At 44.5% G+C, this 22,197-nt stretch overlaps 1 protein-coding gene across 3 annotated transcripts in view; it reads left to right on the top strand.

The window, feature by feature from the left end:
- STAU2 (staufen double-stranded RNA binding protein 2) overlaps nucleotides 1-22,197 on the top strand; it is a 200,607-nt gene that overhangs the window by 77,186 nt on the left and 101,224 nt on the right. For all 3 annotated transcript variants that reach the window (XM_014951916.1, XM_014951915.1, XM_014951914.1), the window contains one exon: nucleotides 9,012-9,319. In XM_014951916.1, the coding sequence (XP_014807402.1) occupies nucleotides 9,012-9,319 (308 nt within the window). The remainder of the gene's footprint in view (nucleotides 1-9,011; nucleotides 9,320-22,197) is intronic.

The following is a 22,197-nucleotide window of genomic DNA, read 5'->3' as shown; positions in this document are numbered from 1 at the left end:
TCCCTGGTTGGTTTCTACGTATTATATTCTGCATATTTTAGGTACAGGTTAAAAAAAAATAAAAGTATTGCAAGCAGCCTGCTGCCTGGTTCTTGAGAAATATGGTAAGAAACACACACCTGGGCTGGGAGGGCTGTGGTTTGGGTGCCCTCAGGCTGAGAGGAACCCAGGTTAGCTTTCTGGGAGACTGTCTAACCCCGTAGAAATAGGGAACAGCCACCGTGACAGCAGCGAGACACCTTGGTGGGTAGAGGTCATTTCAGAGAAACCCTCCTTTTGCTTTTCCCTGAAATTCCTCTAGGAATTACATTTGTTCAAGGTTGCCGGTCTGTTCCTTTGAAAAAAACTGCACGTGAAATAGCAACACAGGGGCTCTTTTTTGATGTTAACTCTCAAATTCTGTGATTCTGCAAATAATGTAATTCTGCAAATTATTTACCTTTGGATTTCTGCCTTCAGTCAAGCCAATGAAGCAGTATCACACAATTAACCTCAATACTTTGTTTCTCTAAATACTTTCGCTTTTCTGAAGTCTTTTCTCCTTTTTCTACTCCCTTCCCCCAAGCCTGGAACCCATCCTTAGTGTAGGATAATGATGTTCTTGAAGAACTGGATCACTTGAACTGAGGTTTTATTGCTCTCAGGACCAAGACTTAATTCTCCATTCTCTCCTCCATCCCCTTTCCTTTACATCAACCATCTTATCCTTGTGACTTCCACTCCTCCACTGCTTTCTCCTCGATCTTCACTCATACTTGTGCTGTGGTTGTTGATGTCCCCCTTGACCTTCTTGGCTTCACCAACCTCTCTGTCCCTGTCTAGTTGACTTGCTCATTCTTTCCTTTTTTCAACATGCGGGTCATGCCTTTGTTTTCATCATCACAATTCTCATTCCCCTCTTAATCCATTAACGAAGAGTCTTGCCTGCACAGGTCACCTCCAACTTAGGCACTCTCCTAATTGCTTTACCCCCTCAAAAATCACTTTCTTGTAGCTTTTACAAGCACTTTGGTCTGTTGTCTCACTGCCTTGATTTGCTTCTGCTCCAAATTTGCTCATCCTCTTTACTGATAAGAATACTGTCCATCCTTCTGCATTTAGATTGGTTCTAAACATCTTAATTTTAGGTTATCTGGCACACTGATAAATTGTAGGAAATATATGATGTGGAAATTATTATGTAAAAATAAAGGTGTTGGTGTTTTGTCCATCTCTTGGGCTATTTTATAGGATATCCTGTAGGAATTCCCCCCTGCAAACACTAAGTCTTCTTTTTTACCAAAATCTTATGGTCCCAAGCAGGAGTAAAGCTGTGGGAGATAATTTCAAAGGTCTGTGCTCACATGAGTTAACCACCAAATGTCACAGAAAATGTATACAATTTAAGTCTCCTGCAATACTGCCATTTCCTTTTTGGCTGTACAGAAAATGTTCCAGTGAAATTGAGGTTATCAAGACCTGACTTCATGAAGAACCAAATAGTATTTACTTCAATGTCATAGTTATTTTAAGGTTAAATAAACTCGTATTTTAATGAGTGACTTTATATAACATCAGTTTGTTTAAGGTCATGTAGACGAGGTCTTTTGATTGAAGGACATTGTGTAATGACAAGACATTTTTTCACGTCTGAATGTTGCAGTAGCTGGTGAGTTAGAAATACCACAGATGGCTGTGGTGAGTAGGTAATGATTGCATCGTGGTATTTCAAGCCAAGATTGTGTGTAGACCATTACTGAGAACATAATGGCCGTGCTATTTGCCTATTCAGTTGTTTGACTGACGTTTTCTGCGTTCCCACTGAGGTAATAAAACAAAATTTGAACATATTCTGCTATAGAAATAGGCTTTTACAGTGAGCGGTGTATAAAATGATGATTTTTTTTAATGATAATGTTTACATTTTCAGTCTTGCTATTGGAATAGTTCCTTGGTTTCGTAAATTCTCTTTTTTTTGCTCTCAGTGGATTCGTAATGGGCCACAGAATCCTAGAATGGTTCAGGTTAGAAGGGACCTCAAAGATCATGGAATCATAGAATCATTCAGGTTGGAAGAGACCCTTGGGATCATCGAGTCCAACCATCTGCCCTACTCTACAAAGTCCTCCCCTACACCATGTCCCTCAGCACTGCATCTAAACGTCCCTTCAACACAGCCAGGGATGGTGACTCCACCCCCTCCCTGGGCAGCCTGTTCCAATGCCCGACCACTCTTTCAGTGAAAAATTCCTTCCTAATGTTCAGTCTAAACCCACCCTGTTGGAGCTTGAAGCCGTTCCCTCTTGTTCTGTCGTTAATTACCTGTGAGAAGAGACCAGCACCAACCTCTCTACAGTGTCCTTTCAAGTAGTTGTAGAGAGTGATGAGGTCTCCCCTCAGCCTCCTCTTCCTCATACTAAACAGTCCCAGCTCCTTCAGCTGCTCTTCGTGTGATTTGTCTTCCAGGCCCTTCACTAGGGGCCTCAAGATCATTGAGTTCCAACCCCCCATGTTGAAACCTGGCAGTTCTCTGGAGGAATTGTTGCAGGTGAAACTCCTCCATGGGTTTTGTCCATTTTAACTTAGGGAATAGTGAAGTCAGGATTAGATCTGGGTCTGGCTTTTCCTCCATAAGCCCTTACTACAAGATTTTGCCACGTATTTTCAGCAGCACGATATAAGAAGGGTTTATTCAATATGAATGCAGGTAGCATAACCTGAAAGAAAGCTTTTTGATTATTATGTATTAAGCATTTAATTCAGTTCCGAAAATACTGATTGTGTCTTTACAAACAACCTCTCTTTCATCCAGTTTCATCCATCAGCCCAGTGATGGGTTATTTCAAATATCAGGGTGTTAATACATGAACATGTCACATATGGAATGACATCAGAGCTTACTTTGCATCGTTATCCAAGATGTGCAAGTACTCCTTCATGCCAACGCCCCACGTCACTGGTTGTAGTGCAGGGAAGGACACGTGCTCTTCGGGGGTGTTGGGGAAGTCACAAACCAGGTGACACTGTTGCTGACTCCCCAACACAGCTCTCCTGTGGGACAGGTGAGAGCCCAGGGAGAAAACTGGGGTTGTCTGAGAGATTAATAAAGTTTTGGCTCAGACCAAGTGTCTTTGAAACATGAAAAGTCAATGAGTGACCTTGAACCAGAACACGTTGAGTGAAGGCAGAGGAAGATCATCCCTACAGTGGTGGTCATGTAGAAAAGAGAAGAAACTGGTACTTGTGTTGATGATACAAAGCCTGGTTCTGTAGGTCATGTTTTGGACTTGAATGATAAAATCAAAATTTCAGCTTTTCACCTCTACTGCTCCTCCTGACAGAAGCAGAAAATTGAAAAGGGGCCACCAGTGATACCAATATAGACACTTGTGGGTGTGCAGGCAACGCTGCCATTGCTCTGAACTTTCCTTAACTTGGTAGCCCACTGCTGTGGGGTAACTTGTCACTGTCTTCATAAATTTCATTTTTTGTGGAGTCACTGAGGCTCATTTGGTGATATTGGCAGTTGTGCTCCTTCCTTACCGCGTGCACAAAGTCCCTCCCATGGTTAGCTCTGTTTTCCTTGAACTCCAGAAGGAGTGAAAGTCCAGGCAGTGGTGGGACCTCTTGTAGAGACATCCTCCTGTCTTCCCAGCCAAGGGCACCTTGTCTTCCCAACCAAGGGCATCCCATCTTCCCGCCAAGAGGACCCCACAGAGAGAGGGTTAGGGATAAAAATCACGGTGCTCCAACAGATTTTTGGAGACTTGCTTCTAGTACCTCTGCTATGAGAAGAAGTGGAATCAAAGCACCGAGATGACACTTCAAGGAGAAGGCTTGTGAGGGAAAACTGGGGTCTTTATCATACATTTGCTGTGGAATCTAAATAGTTTTGCAGTTGTCTAGTACATGACAGCAGGAATAGACAATGGAATATCAAGAAATTTATTGTTAGGTGAGGGAGGTCTTTGGTGGGGGGTTTTGGGAGACTTCAGAAGATGGTGAGAGGCTGCTAACAATTACCGCCGGGGATGAGTAAGCCGTGTTTTCAAATGTTAGTGATTACCCTGCATAGCTAGCCCGCCTGTTTCCATAGCACGTTTGCCCACAGGTTTAAATAATATAAATGCAAATTTTTTGAACATGTTTCATGAAAGTACCTCTAAGTTACGTCCAGCAGAAGGTGCAGCGGTGGGATTGCAGTGTCTGTATTGCAGTAGTCTAAATCTGCAATGGTGCAAGAGACTAAGTGGTGGTATTATAGCTCCTGGGACTCCTCATAATTATAATAACTACCTTTGGCGTATGGTGAAGTTAATATGGGATAAATATGTAGCAGACACAAAAATCCAATTTGTTTTCATCTGAAAGACTTAACAAAAAATGAAAATATTCACCTAGAGATGTTCTCCTACAGTGCAAAAGGTGTCAGAGGATAGGATAGTATTTCTTTCTCCTGTGGTTTTTATTAAAGTGCTTATTTAAAGACTAATTAAGATAATTTCTGCAGAGTTCTTTTGTTCCTACACTTACTCTTTTGTTGATGTCATATTCTCCTTGTCTTGTGATAACATCTTTACTGATGTAACTAGACTGTTATATATATATATATTTATATATATATATATATAAACTCTGCTGCAATTCAATGGCGTTGAAGTGAGCAGACAACAATGAGGAATGATAGTAAAAAATCCTCAATAATATATTAAAAATGCATAATGAATTACAATTTATATATGCTTGATAGAAATTTTCAAAGAGACCCAAGTTTTTATTGGCTTTTTAATACCAGTTTGTAAGAAGCTTCATGAAACATAGGCCCTGAATATAAAAAGTTAATAGCTTGCAACTGTATTAATGTAATGTCTGGAATATTACATTACTTTGTTTCCCGAGATAATCAATGATGGTAATATAATATCTGCCTCTCAGAGCCAATGTATGATTTAAATTAATTATTGCTTATAAAGCATTTTGAAGTCTTTAGCAGAAAGGTGTTGGGTAAGTGTAAAAGTACTATTATTAATTTAACATCACCATTAAAGTCAGGAGCATTTGCTATACTCTGCTCAATATCTTTTTATTCATCATATGCTGCATATTAGTTATTTTAACATTTAGAAAGCTTAGTAATCTGGAAGTATTCCAAGCCATTGTTCCAGACAGCAGTTAGATATTTGGGTGGATCATGTAAAAACAGTGAAATGGCTGAGAAAGCATGTCAAATGTTTGTTTTAAGTAATATTACATCAATGGAACAGACATCTGCAGCACTGGACTTGGTTTTAAACTTCTTTAAACTTTTTTAAAAAGTTAATGCGTTACTATGTTTTTCTAAAATTGATTGAGGCTAATATGATATTATTTCTAAACAAGTATAGTCTTTTACTTTCTGTTGGATTTTCATTTCTGTTTCTCAAATATTTGCAGGAGATCAGACTGGGGAGGTCTAGGGGGTGGGGAACACCTGCCACTCAGTACGAGTGGTGCTCTTTGGTTTTGTAACCTGACATCAACCATCAATGTCTGTATTACCCATTGTAATTTTCCTTTGTGTTGTCTCTTGTATAAGACTATTTAAAAATACAAGCAGTGACATGGAGAACGTAGCCTCAAAAAAGGTATAAAATCGCTCTATCATGTAGTGATTATGTTCTAGAAAATAATGCTGGGTGTTTACACAGTGGTTGTCTTCTAAATTGTCTCAAATGGAGAAAAAGTTGTGCCGGGGAGTTTCAGATTGGAGATTAGGAACAATTTTGGCACAAAAAAGGGTTATTGCACATTGGAATGGGCTGCCCAGGGCAGTGGTGGAGTCACCATCCCTGGAGGGATTTCAAAGCCGGGCAGCCATAGTGCTTAGAGACATGGGTTAGTGATGGGTTTTGTCAGTGTTGGGTTGATGGTTGGACTCAATGATCTGAAAGGTCCCTTCCAACCCAGGCAATTCTATGATTCTAAATTTTAGGGACCTCGTCCTCCATCTCCTCCATCTTTCCCAGTACCATTGTCTTGAGTTGTGCTTAGCTCTAGAGTTCAGTGCATGGTCCACTGGCTTTGGAGCCAGTTGTGGGACTGGAGAAGACACCTTTAGAGAGAGAGTTCAGGGTCCACCCAGGCTCCCCAGCCCCAGGAAGCCAAGTGTGGGGAGAGCAATCGGGTGAATAACAGAGAACGTCTTGGTGAATGGTATAAGCTAATGTTCCACCTTTCTGAGAGCAATATTAATTTAAAAGCCAAATGTGTGAGTAAATCGATTAAAAGATTCCCCTGTAAGCAGTTTGCTGAGTCAGCAGTGAGGAAGTTCCATTTTCACTGTGTAGTTGAAAATGAGGATGTTAATGACTGGTAATATTTTTTGAGTCTTCTCCCTGTGGTAGGCATTTTATTTAAAAATACTACTTGCACTGCCAGGATTAGAGGAATCCTTTCTAGGTAACTGGAAATTAATTTTCTTCTCTTCTTTGAATTTATTCTACATTCTGAGATGAATTTAACGTGTACTGCAAATGAATTAAGCATGGAACCCTCTGATTTCTCTCGGGATTAGTAAATCAGTTACCAAACAGGTTTATCATCCCTAGAATGAAATGCCATATGGCCCAGGCTCACCCATGTTATTTTCAGATATGTGCTAGAAGATTAAAGTGTGCTATTAATATGAAATTACACACTTCAAGATCATTTTTCAATTTCTTAATAATAAGAAAGAGATTTTCCTCTTGTATCAGCAAACCCTTGTTTCAAACCAATGCTTCATGTGTATGAAAACCAGAGAAGTTTAGCCCTAGTTCTGCACATTTCCAGGCACAGCAGTAGCAGCAGAACTCATCAAGCACCTCCTCTTGTTTTCAAGCAGGGTTGGGGTTGGGATGTTTTCTGAAAACATATTAAAAAAACTTGAAATGTAGACAAATTATCCCTAATTTACATGTCATTGGAAATATTTAAAAACAATCCACATAAGGACATGGACCTGATGGAGAGGGTCCAGAGGAGGGCCACAAGGATGATCAGGGGGATGGAGCACCTCTGCTACAAGGACAGGCTGAGGGAGCTGGGGTTGTTCAGCCTGGAGAAGAGGAGGCTCCGGGGAGACCTAATAGCGGCCTTCCAGTACCTGAAGGGAGCCTACAGGAAGGCTGGGGAGAACCTGTTTAGAAAGGCCTGTAGTGACAGGACGAGGGGCAATGGCTTCAAGCTGGAGGGGAACAGATTTAGACTGGAGATGAGGAGAGGGTTCTTCACTGTGAGGGTGGTGGAGCACTGGAACAGGTTGCCCAGGGAGGTGGTTGAGGCCCCTTCCCTGGAGATATTCAAGGAGAGGCCCGACGAGGCCCTGGGCAACCTGGTCTAGTTGGGGGTGTCCCTGCTGACTGTGGGGGGGTCGGACTAGATGACCTTTGGAGGTCCCTTCCGGCCTGGGCAATTCTATGATTCTATGATTCTATAAATAAATTTAGGTCTTTTTACTGTTTGCCCTCACTACTGTTGGCATTAAGGATGTCCCATAGGTTTTCCTTGTTCAGTATAAATGTTGTCCAAGGCAAGTAGCTATTTGCAAACTATAGGCTGCCATATATGCAGCTAAATAAATTAATAATTAATTTCATTGACGAGCAGTCAGTCACATAAGAGTCATTATCACAGTAAGGATGTGGCTGAGGGCAATTTAAGGTTATTTAAGCACAGGCTGCTGTTATAATTCAGCAGAAACGTAAAGCCAGCTCTTGAGGAGGTGCTGGTACTGCGAGAACCTTCTTTTGCCTCCAAGAGCTCATTAGGAGCATCACTACCTGGTCCTACAGGTGCTGGTGCAAGCAATAGAGCAGCTGGAGACTATCAACAGCAGGTGGAGGTGGGAGAGGAAAGAACCATGGAATCATAGAATGGTTCAGGTTGGAAGGGACCTTAAAGCCCATCCAGTTCCACCCCCCTGCCCTGGGCAGGGACACCTCCCACCAGAGCAGGTTGCTCCAAGCCCCATCCAGCCTGGCCTTGAACCCCTCCAGGGATGGGGCAGCCACAGCTTCTCTGGACAACCTGGGCCAGGCTCTCACCACCCTCACAGCAAAGAATTTCTTCCTGAGATCTCATCTCAATCTCCCCTCTTCCAGTTTAAAACCGTTCCCCCTCATCCTATGGCTCCCCTCCCTGATCCAGAGTCCCTCCCCATCTCTCCTGGAGCCCCTTGAGGGACTGGAAGGGGCTCTAAGGTCTCCCTGGAGCCTTCCCTTCTCCAGGCTGAACCCCCCCAGCTCTCTCAGCCTGTCCTCACAGCAGAGGGGCTTCTCCAGCCCTCGGAGCATCTTTGTGGCCTCCTCTGGACCCGTTCCAACAGTTCTGGTGGTGACAGTTTAAAGGTTGGGGATTGGAATAGGCTGCCCAGGGAGGGGGTTGAGTCCCCATCCCTGGCTGTGTTTAAGGGACGTTTAGATGGGGCACTGAGGGACATGGTGTAGGGGAGGACTTTGTAGAGTAGGGTAGATGGTTGGACTCCATGATCCCAAGGGTCTCTTCCAACCTGAATGATTCTATGATTCTAAGGCTACTTTAAAGTATTTGTGAAATAACAGCCTCAATTGTTGTCTCAGGTGGGAGGCAGAAGATTATCCTGAAATAATGATTGTGCTGCCATTTTGAAGTAGCAGCTGTTCCTCATGGTGTGTAGGTCTTCAAACCTTAGTTGTTCACATTGTGTATTCTGTGCGTGCCTCGGATTGAAAGTCTGGGTTTGTACCTTCTTAAAACGCGTGGGAGAAGAGGGGCATTTCAGATCTGCTTTGTTTCTAAATAAATCACACAATTTAATTTACAGTTACTGTACAGAAGAGATACTGCTTTTAAATGCTTACCTTGTTTTCTGCTGCAAAATAGACAAGGGCAGGGGGTTGGAACTAGATGATCCTTGAGGTCCCTTCCAACCCTAACCATTCTATGATTCTATGAGATGTTAATGAGAATTGTCTACGTGTCAAACCCATTCTAGAGTAACAAGAATGATCTTTTTTTTTTCTTTTTCTTTCCAGCACCAAAGGGAATACTCCATCTCTCTCCTGATGTCTATCAAGAGATGGAAGCCAGCCGCAACAAGTCAGCCCCTGGTACCACTGTAAGCTATTTGTCACCCAAAGAAATGAGCCAGACTTCTAGCTCTTTCTTCAGCATATCTCCTACAACAAATAGCACAGCCACCATTGCCAGGGAACTTCTCATGAACGGAACGTCCCCGACTGCCGAAGCCATAGGTCTCAAAGGAATATCTCCTGCTTCCCCCTGTTCTGCAGTGCAGCCTTCAAAACAGCTGGAGTATTTGGCAAGGATTCAAGGCTTTCAGGTATGGGAAGGGGAAAATGAAGCTCTTCAGCCCGAGTCATAGCATTGCCATCAAGGTTTCACTCTTGCCCTCTCGAACGCGGGCATGCATGTAACTTATCTTGTAAAATTAGCTGGTGCCCAAGGCAGTTTCTGGGTCCAGGAGATACAACCCCGCACCAATGTACATGTCTCCCTTCTTCTCTTTTTTTTTGTTCCTTCCTTCCATTCACCTCACTGCAGGCCATCTCTCTCTCCTCTCTTTGTTCTCCTGAAATATTTACAGGCTTAAATCATGCTTTTTACTTGCACTTCTTTGAGAGCCTTCACCTCTTGGCGTTAGAAGCTTTACGTACTGCTCTGGCGTTGGTTCCTCTCTTGGGTTCCGACCCAGAAGGTACGGACACACCATCTTCACCTTGTGTTTGTCTTCTGGGCCAGGTTGTGAAAGCCCTTACTCCACATCCCACCATGCACCTCTTCATTGTAACCTGCAGAACGATGTTCTGGTTGGGAGGTGCAGCCCAGGAGCAGAGCTGGTGTCAGAGCAGTCGAGACTAGAGAATGTAAGATGTTCTGCCCCAAGGTCAGCGCGTGAGTCCTTCAGCCCCGGTGACCCGTGTCCAGCAATGGCCAATCCCCTACATTTGGTAGGAGGGTGACAGCCCCTGTGGGACATCCTGTCACTTCTGCAGTGTGGAAGATGGGAAAAAGAAGCCTCTTCCCCATCACCATTACACACACAATTACACGTGTGTACTGATGGTAGCTCATTTCACCACCTTGCACCATCAGAGGGTAGGACCAGCTCTGTAGAAACATTCTTTTGCCTGTTGTAGGTTTTTCTTTCTTGGTTTGGGTTTTTTTCCACCCCTTTTCAGACATCTGAATTTATTCCATTTGAAAAGTTGGTCTCATATATTCCAGCACATGTAACTCGATCATGTATCGAAATTCTGGAAATGGGAGTTTCTGTTGGAATTTTTGCATGTCTGATAAGGATATTTTTTCATCAAAGCCTCTGTAATGTCCAAAGTGCGCAGTGGTGAGAAGTGATTTAATAGAGGCTGCTCTTTTAAGGACACAAGGAATAGTGTCAGATGTTCTGTTGGCAGAAGCAGCCCAGTGAAATCCCACTTGCTCACATCAGATATCACCAGTTGTGGATTTGACCCAAGGCTGTTTCTGTCTCCAAATGTACATTCAGCTTCCTTTTGGGCTTCCTTTTTAAGATGTCCTTTTTGATTCGTGAGCTTGAATGTCTCTTAACGTGAGAAAGGGTAGAAGCCTCAGCCTCACCCCAGCAGAGTGAAGCTGCTGGTAGGAATTCAGTTCCCCTGAGTTCTGTTTGTCACCTGCCTGCTGTAGGAGGAGATGAATTCCCCTGAAAAGAAACCCAATCCCTGGAGTTTTTTCCCCATCTCAGATGCCTTGTGTCTACCAGTAACGCTTCCATTTTCATCCTCAATTTATCTCACCGGTTTGATTCCTTCTTGCCTACAGAATGTGGTTACTGTAAAACGATTAGTTGTGTGTTTCTCCTCAGATTTTGGGGTTGGTTGTTTTTTTTTTTCCCCCCATGCTTTGATTCTAGCTGCTTATGTAGAAACTGTTTTTAAAGGCTCTTACCTCGAGTCAAAAAAAAAAAAAAAAAGCTAATCCCTTTCGTCTGCAAACTCCACTGCTGCTTTTTGCTGGGCCCTGAGACAGACCCAGAAGGTGGGGAGGGAGATTGGGTTGTTGACACCCCTCCCAGGAGGAGAACAGAACCTCTGTGGGGCTCGGTGGCCTCTCAGGTGCTTGTCACGGGTCCCCCCACCCCTTCACCCCGCAAAGCTCTTTGTCTTTCGGACCCTAAAAAGCCCCTTTCCCCACAGGTTGCCTTTCTCAGGCAGAGAACCACCACGGTAGCAAACTTCTAGCTTGTTTCATGTTGCCTGAATGACACACACACACACACCCTCCCCCCAACTCCCCCCCTTCTCCCCAAAATGATTTTTTTTTTTTAATTGTTAGCATGTATTTGTACTCTGGTGCGGATGATAACCATAATTTTGCCTTTCATGGAAGAACGTATACATTCTGTTCTGTTACAATGTATTTTTGAATTTTTAAAGAAAAAAAACTATCAATAAACACTCATATGATGTTTCATTTGTAAATGTAAAAAAAAAAAAAGATGTTATTTGCTTATTTGAATGGGTTTTTTTGAACTTCTTTTAGCTGCAGGGGACATGTCTTTAAAATATGGGTATTTAAGTGACATTCTTCCAAACTGTTTGTGTATGATCTCAGCTGTGTTCCATTGTAAGCCCTTCATATTAAGAGGTATTGGGACCAATGTATGGAAAAGTGCTAAAAAAAATTACATTTTTATGTTTTATGGCTCATTATTCGAAAGATATTTGTAATTCATAAGCAGCAGCTCAGTGTCACTGAAAACCAGGTGTTTAGCTTGGATACTTTCAAGGCTCGGGCTTCAAATTACCAGTGATAATTAACCACAAATACTTCAAGCAAGCCTTTACATACTCTGAATAAAGCATTTTTAGTGCTTGCTTCATATTTATGAATCTGATCTACCAGTTAATTGTTTTGCAGACTTTGCCCGGAGATTGTTTAAAGGAAAATTCAGCTTGGGTAAAATTGTTATTTTTAAGTGACTCTGTGGTATTTTGGCCATTGTTTGGTAACTAGATTAGGAAAGTTAACAGTTATTTTCACTGACCGTTTAAGTGCAGTAAATTGTTGAGGGAGTTTGTTTAAATGGAAACACTTAGAGAAGCTGTTTACACATGAACAATTGGAGCCTGCAGGTTTTACTGAGCTGCAGGTAGTCCTCTAGGAAATTCCACTGGGAGTTTGAAGAAACTTCTCCATGAAGCAAAGACTGTGAAATTAAAAAAGCCACAACGCAGTGCCCCGGTCAGTCCCAGTGCTTGGCTTGTGGCACAGGCAGGACTCAGAGACCTTAACATTTTTCTCCATAGTGGCTACATAATAAAACCTCACACGGGATATAGTTTCTACTTGATGTATTCCTTTGGTTGCAATGGTTCCACAATTTATATCTTTCTTTTTCTTTTTTTTCCCCCTCCTCATTTGTTTAGTGGTTAATTGTTAGAGGTGAGGCCACTAAGTCTGGAGCACTGTGTCCAGTTCTGGGCTCCCCAGTTCAAGAAGGACAGGGAACTGCTGGAGAGGGGACAGCAGAGGCTACAGAGATGATGAGGGGACTAGAACATCTCTCTGATGAGGAGAGGCTGAGGGACTTGGGTCTTTTGAGTCTGGAGAGGAGAAGGCTGAGGGGGGATCTGATCAACACCTATGAATACTGAAAGGGTGGGTGTCAGGAGGATGGGGCCAGACTCTTCTCAGTGGTGCCCAGGGACAGGACAAGAGGAAGTGGGCACAAACTAGAACATGGGAAGTTCCATCTCAACATGAGGAGGAACTTCTTTCCTGTGAAGGTGGCAGAGCCCTGGCAGAGGCTGCCCAGAGAGGTGGTGGAGTCTCCTTCTCTGGAGACATTCAAACCCACCTGGACACGTTCCTGTGGGTCCTGCTCTGGGTGGACCTGCTTTGGCAGGGAGTTGGACTGGGTGATCTCCAGAGGTCCCTTCCAACCCCCACCTTTCTGTGGTTCTATGATTCTGTTTCATTTTATGCATTGGTAGATTTAAACATGTTATTGTTGGGCGTCTCTAAATGTTTCTTGTTTTCCCATGGAGTAGCACAGACGTACATTTCTGAGTGATGACACACACAGGAGAAGTCCTACCGGATACTTTAGGGTCAGGTTTACTTTAAAACGTACCTGAAACCATTTCCAGAATTGTCACAGGCACTACAGATGCAAATAGTAAGTCATTTAGAGGTGTAAAATCATTGAAAAAGGCAGATGCTTCTGGGGATTTTCAGACACCTGTGCTGATTAGATACCAGACTTCCAGTTCACTCAGAAGCCTGAGCGACCTACGTAGGATCTTGCAAATTTGGGTTGTTGACCATGCTATGAAGTCAGTGATATCTCTGAGACTCCTGCCCTGTACTGGGTTGACTGGTGGAGATGTGTCCTCATGTCCTATGGGGTGTCATTGGTGTGTGAGCAATAATGGGACTTTCCTTGGTGGCTGTTCCCCACTGCTTTTGCTGAAGGATGTAGACACTGGCAGGAAGGGCAAAAAGGGGTGACTCTGGCTTCTTCAGGCTCGGTGTTAGTCTGTGAAAGAGCCATCAGTCATAGCTTAGGCCTTGCTGTGACTGTTTCCTGGGCTTCCCCAGGAGAGGATGGTCTGTGACCTCTGCTTGCTGAAGGATGTAGACACTGGCAGGAAGGACAAAAAGGAAAAAGGGGTGACTCTGGCTTCTTCAGGTTCGGTGTTAGTCTGTGAAAGAGCCATCAGGGAGGGACTCTTGATCAGGGAGGGGAGCCATAGGATGAGGGGGAACAGTTTTAAACTGAAAGAGGGGAGATTGAGATGAGATCTCAGGAAGAAATTCCTTCCTGTGAGGGTGGTGAGACACTGGAAGAGGTTGCCCAGAGAAGCTGTGGCTGCCCCATCCCTGGAGGGGTTCAAGGCCAGGCTGGATGGGGCTTGGAGCAACCTGGTCTGGTGGGAGGTGTCCCTGCCCAGGGCAGGGGGGTGGAACTCGATGATCTCTAAGGTCCCTTCCAACCCAAACCATTCTATAATTCTGGAATCTGTCCCGCCTGAGTTTGCCAAGGTTTGTGAATCCAAACGCTGCTTTTACCTGAGATCTCTTTGACCAATGTTGAATTTGCTGTCAGAACTTGTTCATGGTAGTTAAAGAGTTCTTGGTCTTTTTAATGATGAAGAGTTTGGGCCTGAAACCCTTTCTCTAACGTATCTCCTAGACAGTCATGAACATCAGATTTGAGTTCAGTGGAAATTTTTAATACAGAAGGAATGAGTGAGGGATTCAGGGTTAAGCCTGAAGAAAAGAATTGAAATATAAATTGTCATCACAACATTCCCATCTTGAACTTTGATGCAATTGCCTTTACCTTCCATCATTAACCTTTGGTGTCCAAATATGCCAGCTCATTGACGATGGCTGAAATACCAATTTAGATTCAAAAGTTCTTTTCCAAAGCAGGTCACAATTCAGAAATGTTCCTTACTTAGTTAAATTAAAATTTGTTGGACTTCACAAGACTGAAGCAGATTTCTGATCGTTAGTTCTTCTTCATTACATGACCCAGACAATTACATGTAGTTAATTTTGCAAGAGCCCCCTGGGAGTCTTGACATTCGCTATTTCCCTTCTTTCTTACCTCTGAAGCTGGTTCTTACCTCAGTAAAAGCAGCATCTTATCACTTTTCAGTCTATCTTTTTCTCTTCCCACCACAAGTAGGACTTTTTCCAGTTGAAGTTTCACCAGTCTTTGCCAGCACACCAGGATATTTCTTTCTGATGATCTTCAGCATAAGTTAGGACTGGAAAACCAAGGCCAGACCATTTACTTGTACAAATGTCTGTATCTCTGAAGGCACCAGAGTGACACAGCAGTTACGGATTTGGGCAACAGGACTGTGCTTCAAAACTTTCCTAAACTTGTCATATTCACAAAAAAAGCCATGATAACTAAGAAACAGAAGAAGGTTACAGCAAGACATTTACCAGCCTTCTGAGCTCTTGCAGAACACAGAACTAGCTGAATTGGCTTTGAAAATGGCAAGAACTCATTGGTATGGATTGCAAGGATAGAGAGAAAACCATGCAGGTGAAAACCCCCACGCTTTCCTCATTGACTCCAGATTCAAATAGCAAATAGTAAAGGGAATGATGAGACGTTCTTATTGCTCTGTTGAGTAGAAGTATGGTGAGAGCATTCTCAAAATGCCCAGGGTTGCATCTGGATCTCAGCAGATGGGACGCAGTGGAAGCAGACGAAGGAGAAGGCTGTGACAGAGGTGAAAGCTTCAGCAGAGGGCTTTGAAGCAGCACATTAAGATGAAGTTTCCTTTGTTTCCCAGAAAATCCATGGGCATTTCCTGTTGCCGGGTCTCTGACGGACTATAGACCACCTTCCCACCCCAAATGTCCCGTCTCGGTTTTTACAACAAAATCTTCAATTTTTTTGGCTGCTGGGCTGCCCAGGGAGGGGGTTGAGGCCCCATCCCTGGAGGTGTTCAAAAGACGGGTTGATGTAGTGCTGGGAGGTATGGTTTAGTGATGATGCTCCTTGTTTGTTGTGTGGCTGTCTATTTTTGTCAGTTAGGGTGACAGTTGGACAAGATGATCTTTGAGGTCCCTTCCAACCTAGAAGATTCTGTGATTCTTCCTCCAGAGTCACCTGCTGAGCCCGTGCTACACAAATTGTAGTTAGAAGTTTAATTGTTGGGTGGTGATTGTGTTCAAGTGGTCGTTTATTTAGGGGTGAAAGGCAGCTGAGCTGTGGTAAACTGGACAAAAACCAAACCATCTCTTAGTGGTCATGAGTAGCCGATGCTATTTTCCTCAGATTCCCTCAAATCCCTTTTGAGAAAAAAAAAGAAATAATAGAATTTTACTGTGTTTTGGTTGCAAGAGTTCCATGTGCTGAATTTATTATCATGAATATAGTTGTAATTATAGTGTTAGTTGTCAGACTGTCTTTTCAAAGTTCCCTGCAGATGAATGAGTCAAAAAGCATGTTTTTAGCAAGTCTCCAGCTAAAGGCAATGAGGGAAGGTGTAGCAAGTGCAAAAAAAATAGAATATAAACCCAAATGACACTGTTCTGTCCTTGAATGTGTTGGCTTCATAAAGATTTGTGGGCACTGTCAGCTTGGGACTGGAGCCCCAGGGAATGGGTTTGTTCTGGGGAGCACAGGGGTCTCCTAACTCCTTCAAATTAGAAAAATGGAACAGTAATTATTGGAAGCTTTTGCAATTACAACATCAGGCTTCCTGGCATCATTAACGTAAAACGTATTTAAAGGCTGTGTCAGCAAACTGGTTTTATATAAATGCTTCTTTGAAGAAGACCTTCTCTCCCAAACTCAGTAAAAAATAGGATGTTAAAAAGTGAAAGTGCTTGTACAATAATATTGGAGAATACTTTTGAAATGAGGCTGTTGAAGCAAATACTGCTTCATCTATATTTGGGATTCCCTTCTAATTCTCTGTACGTTCCTGTGCATCTGCCCACCCCCAGAGGAGCTGGAGGCTTCTTTCCCAGCAGGAACGACCATTTGGCTCCAAATACCAGTAAAAATGTTCTAATTTTTAGTGTTTTCTAAAACAGTGGTGTAGGGTTGGGCCCAGAGGGAGCTGTGATCACCTGAGGAACCTTAGTGTTAGCCCTCAAAGGGCAGTGGGAATTTATATTGAAGGATGAGTATTGATGGACCCCCGTGGAGGATCCATGGGGTGACCGTGTTGCTGTGTATTTTCAACACCTGCTTTGTCAGAACAGGCTGTGGCATTGGGCTTTTGGTTCCTGTCCTGGCACCTTGGGTTGGAGTCAAGTTCTCTGCTCCCTGGTCACAGCGGTGTCTGTAGAATGATGTGTAGGGGGATGTTGTGCTGCGTCATCACTGAAAATACTGAAATCTGGAAATCTGGCCTTTGTGGAGGGGTGTTATCTCCCCGTGTGTCTGTCCCCTGCCATGCTCAGCACAAGGATCTCAGCAGCAGTCTTTGTCTCTTACCCACAGGGAGTACGAATGCCTGTAGAAATGGTAGATGAAGTCCTCGTTATCTCAATTTCTCTCCCTTCTGGATACTTTTTTTAAATTTTATTCCTAATCTGAAGTTTGTATTTTCACCATGAGCTGGGGTGGGACTCTTTGCCAGGAGGTGTAATGATAGGACAAGGGGAAACAGTTTTAAATTGGAAGAAAAAAGATTCAGATGAGACCTCAGGAAGAAATTTTTTACTATGAGGGTGGTGAGACACTGGAAGAGGTTGCCCAGAGAAGCTGTGGCTGCCCCATCCCTGGAGGTGTTCAAGGCCAGGCTGGATGGGGCTTGGAGCAACCTGGTCTGGTGGGAGGTGTCCCTGCCCAGGGCAGGGGGTTGGAACTTGATGATCTTTGAGGTCCCTTCCAACCTGAACCATTCTATGATTCTATGATTCACCAATTACCAAACTGTTGCCCCGATGTTCACATTACTACTGATTTTTGTTGTGGGTTGACCCTGGTGAGCAGCTTCAGCAGTTTCAGCCCCTCACAGTGGTTTTGATGAAAAATCCCAAACGTGGCACCATCCAGGCTGCTGTGAAGAAAATTAGTTCCATCCCAGGCGAAACCATTGTGGCTTTCTACACTTCACTGGCACCTTTATGGTTGTGTGCCACTGAAAGAAATCAGGAAATGGGAGAATTCTATTTATACTTCTTACAGACTTGAATATAAGAAGTTCCACCTAAGCATGAGGAGGAACTTCTTCACTTTGAGGGTGGCAGAGCCCTGGCAGAGGCTGCCCAGAGAGGTGGTGGAGTCCCCTTCTCTGGAGACATTCAAACCCGCCTGGACACATTCCTGTGAGACCTGCTCTGGGTGACCCTGCTCTGGCAGGGGGTTGGACTAAGTGATCTCCAGAGGTCCCTTCCAACCCCATAGCATTCTGTGATTCTGTGATCTACAAGAAGTGGTTTTATTAGTTTCCATTTAGTTCAGAGAAGTTCTTGTGGCCTATAGACCATCTAGTCCAAATGACCTCAGAGGAAGTCAAAATAGTGGTAGTCAGTCTGTAAAAAGATAACCATAAGAATCATTCTCGTGTCAGTTGTGTGAAGAAAGACATGGAAGTTTGGAGAGCTGGCAGATGCCTTCACAGGGTGTACTGCAGGAGGTAATGTTTACTGAGGGAAGAGTGGTTCTGAATTGACTTAAGAACATGCAGAATTAGGAAAACAAATGCAAATCTAGCTCCATCTCCACCTCCGTGGCTTCTGGCCAGAAATCTGTCTAAAGTAGTTCTTTTTTGTACTCTGGCCATCATTACCTCTCTCGCTCTTACGAAGAAGAAAGCCCTTTATTCAAGTGCTGCTGAAGTTTTGCTCTTCTTGTCTCCAGAAAGAGCCAGGTGCTGCTTTTTTGTTGCAGTTTCTAAAGGGCAAGAAGGTAAATGGAGAATAACTGGCTCTTTGTGGCCTTGAGCAACCTGCTCTAGTGGGAGGTGTCCCTGCCCAGGGCAGGGGGGTTGGAGCTCGATGATCTTTGAGGTCCCTCCCAACCCAAACCATTCTATGATTCTATGGCCTTGTGTGGGTCCCCAGGTGGGGTGTGGGTGTCACCTTGCTAGCACTTTGGCTCTTCTCCTCGGTGTCTTGCAAATAACCCTTAAAATCCTCCCACACATCCCTGCACTGGTCCATGGGGGAAAAAAAAAAGAAAAAAAGCAAAAAAGCAGCGAATTATTATTTTCCTTAACCAATTTTAGAAGGTCAGGGGGGTTGATTCCCACACATCCCTGCACTGGTCCATGGGGGGGAAAAAAAAAAGAAAAAAAGCAGTGAATTATTATTTTCCTTGACCAATTTTAGAAGGTCAAGGGGGGTTGACGTGTGAGAAAGTTTCAACGCCGTCAGGAGGTCTCAGAACGCTGCAGCCAGCACTGGGCACGCCGGGCTGCCAAAATCTTTCTAAGCAAATCCTAACGTGAGTTGATAACTTCGCTACGGAGAACCCAGCTTGGAAGAGAGCCTGGACTGGGAAGGACTGGGAGTTTCAGCTGGCAAGAGCTGCGACGGTGCAACGGCGCGTCGGTAGCAGATGGGGTTTAATTATAATGGGGGAACTCAGCTCTCGGGCAAAAAGCCCTTCAAAAAAAGTGACAAGAAAAGGTGAAGAAGGAGAAAAGAGACGAGTTACAGTTTATTCCTCTCGCTGTGATTTAATGCTGAGGCTTTTTGGAGGTTTTTTGGGCTGTGGCATCCTTCATTCTCCTCCGGAGCCGGGAGCACAGTGGAGGAGGGTAGTTTTTGGAAGTGAGATGGTTGTTGCTTGATTTGATTAGAGAAGGGTGGTTGTGTCCCGTGCTGCCCTGTGCCTGGGTTAGGGCACACACCCCGTGTCTGTAGCAGCACCAGACCTTTAAGCAAGCTCAGGCAGCTGGTTCTGCGCTCAAAATTTCAGAGTCATCCCTTTGAGAAGGGTGGTTGTGTCCCGTGCTGCCCTGTGCCTGGGTTAGGGCACACACCCCGTGTCTGTAGCAGCACCAGACCTTTAAGCAAGCTCAGGCAGCCGGTTGTGCGCTCAAAATTTCACAGTCATCCCTTGGCCTCCTCGTTAAGGCGGCGTTTGGGGCTTCCACGCGCCGTTTCTAAAGAGACAACAGCAAATGCTTTGCTTTTCCCTCCAGTGACAACCCCCATAATGAAAAAGAGCGTGTTTTCCATCGATGCTTCTGCTAGAAAGTGATGTTAAACCCCAACTGGTTGCTCTCCCCAGACTAACCGAGCCCCTCTCGCCCTTCAGCGAGGTGTTCAGGACGATGCCCGAGACACAGGCTCCTCCGCAAACGCTCCCCACCACGCTCATCCTCGGGTACTTCATTGGCAGGACACAAACCCCCTCTCCTCCCTCCTTGTTTTTAGGGCACGTGATGAAAACGGGAGATCCCAGCGTCGCCAGTTTTTCATATTTACTGTGACTGTCAATTATAGAATTAATTTCAACTCCTCTCCCTGAAAATACAGCATTTACTTGAGTAATTGGGGTGAATGGATCAGAGGCAGACAAGTTATTTCTGCAAAACCCACGTCAGGTATAACTAACCTTATTTTATAGTGCTTTGCAGTGTTTTCGTGTCTGAATAATTAGTTTGTTATTTTTTTATCATGTTTTTCTTATTGATTTTGGGGCGCAGGAGATTGTATTCAGTGGTTTAGACCTCTGTAGCTAAATTAATCTCTACTGTGTCTACAAAATAATACATGTCTTAGTTACAGAAGAGAGGAGGTGAGTGGGGTGGCAAGGGATTATTCAACCTCAGTGTGGTTTTGTATAGAAAGCCATGTCCCATCTCCTGATATCAGCTTCCCCGTCAGACAAAGAGGTCTCACCCATAAATCCCAGCCGCTGGAAATACGGTTGCTCGCTTTGGGTGGGCTCCAAAGGAACATTGTCCTTAACAAATTCATACCTGGGTTAAGGTGCAGCAGATGGGAGGTGAACGGTGCTGAGATCCGGGGTGCTGCTGTCAGCTCATTTTCTCTTAATTAGGACCAAACATCACATCCGGAAGTAGGATGGAGCTGGGTCTCCCTCGCTTGACTGAGCATAATCATAGAATCATAGAATCATTGAGGTTGGAAGAGACCCTTGGGATCATCGAGTCCAACCATCTCCCCTACTCTACAAAGTCCTCCCCTACACCATGTCCCTCAGTACCGCATCTAAATGTCCCTTCACCAGATCCAGGGATGGTGACTCCACCCCCTCCCTGGGCAGCCTGTTCCAATGCCCGACCACTCTCTCTGTGAAAAATTCCTTCCTAATGTTCAGTCTAAACCAACCCTGTTGGAGCTTGAAGCCGTTCCCTCTCGTTCTGTCGTTAATTACCTGTGAGAAGAGACCAGCACCAACCTCTCTACAGTGTCCTTTCAAGTAGTTGTAGAGAGTGATGAGGTCTCCCCTCAGCCTCCTCTTCCTCAAACTAAACAGTCCCAGCTCCTTCAGCTGCTCTTCATATGATTTGTCTTCCAGGCCCTTCACCAGTTTCGTTGCCCTCCTCTGCACTCGCTCCAGCACCTCCAGATCTCTCTTGGATTGAGGTGCCCAGAACTGGCCACAATCCTCCAGGTGTGGCCTCACCAGTGTGGCGAGGAGGGTCGAGAGGTGATTGTCCCCCTGTACTCGGCACTGGTGAGGCCACACCTCAAGTACTGTGTCCAGTTTTGGGCCCCCTACCATAAAAAAGATGTAGATGTGCTGGAGCGGGTCCAGAGAAGAGCAACAAAGATGGTGAGGGGTCTGGAGCACAAGTCTTGTGAGGAGCGGCTGAGGGAACTGGGGGTGTTCAGCCTGGAGAAGAGGAGGCTGAGGGGAGACCTTCTTGCTCTCTCCAACTCCCTGAAAGGAGGGTGTAGAGAGGTGGGGGTCAGTCTCTTCTCTCAAGTCACAGGCGACAGGACAAGAGGAAATGGCCTCAAGTTACGCCAGGGGAGGTTCAGGCTGGATATTAGGAAAAATTTTTTCACTGAAAGGGTTCTCAGCCATTGGAATGGGCTGCCCAGGGAGGTGGTTGAGGCACCATCCCTGGAGGTGTTCAAAAGACGGGTTGATGTAGTGCTGGGAGGTATGGTTTAGTGATGGTGATGCTTCTTGTTTGTTGTGTGGGTGTCTATTTTTGTCAGTTAGGTGACAGTTGGACAAAATGATCTTTGAGGTCCCTTCCAACCTAGAAGATTCTGTGATTCTGAGTACAGGGGGACAATCACCTCCCTACTTCTGCTGGTCACGCTATTTCTAATCCAAGCCAGGATGCCATTGGCTTTCTTGGCCACCTGGGCACACTGCTGGCTCATATTCAGCCACTTGTCCATTAGAACCCCCACCATAATGTATGGCCCAACTCTGCAGATCTCCTGCATCCCCGAGGCAGGAGCTGTGAGTTCAGAGGGTATCTAAAGAGCGTGAAAAAAGGACATACAAACTTCTCTGGCTCAGCTGACAAACTTGTTTTGCATTTAGCAGATATTTTGTATATTCCCTTTGGGAACTCTTATCAAATGTGTGTTTTTCAGCCTTGTTTGTACCTCAAGTGTTTTTATAGATGTCAAGCTCCTGCCTTACTCTAGTCAGGAACATAAAATACTCCGGCAGTGACCTGTGACAATGCTCGTTTTTACCTATTTATGGTACAGTAATGGCCCATTTCTTCAGTCGAAACCCTAGGACTGTATTTCAACGAAGATTTAAGACCAGGGTCCAGCTGCTCT

Source organism: Calidris pugnax, unplaced genomic scaffold (assembly GCF_001431845.1).
Source record: "Calidris pugnax isolate Ruff unplaced genomic scaffold, ASM143184v1 scaffold61, whole genome shotgun sequence".
Lineage (NCBI taxonomy): Eukaryota > Metazoa > Chordata > Aves > Charadriiformes > Scolopacidae > Calidris > Calidris pugnax.
The sequence above is the reverse complement of the archived record's forward strand: the minus strand, read 5'-3'. Positions and strand labels throughout refer to the sequence as shown.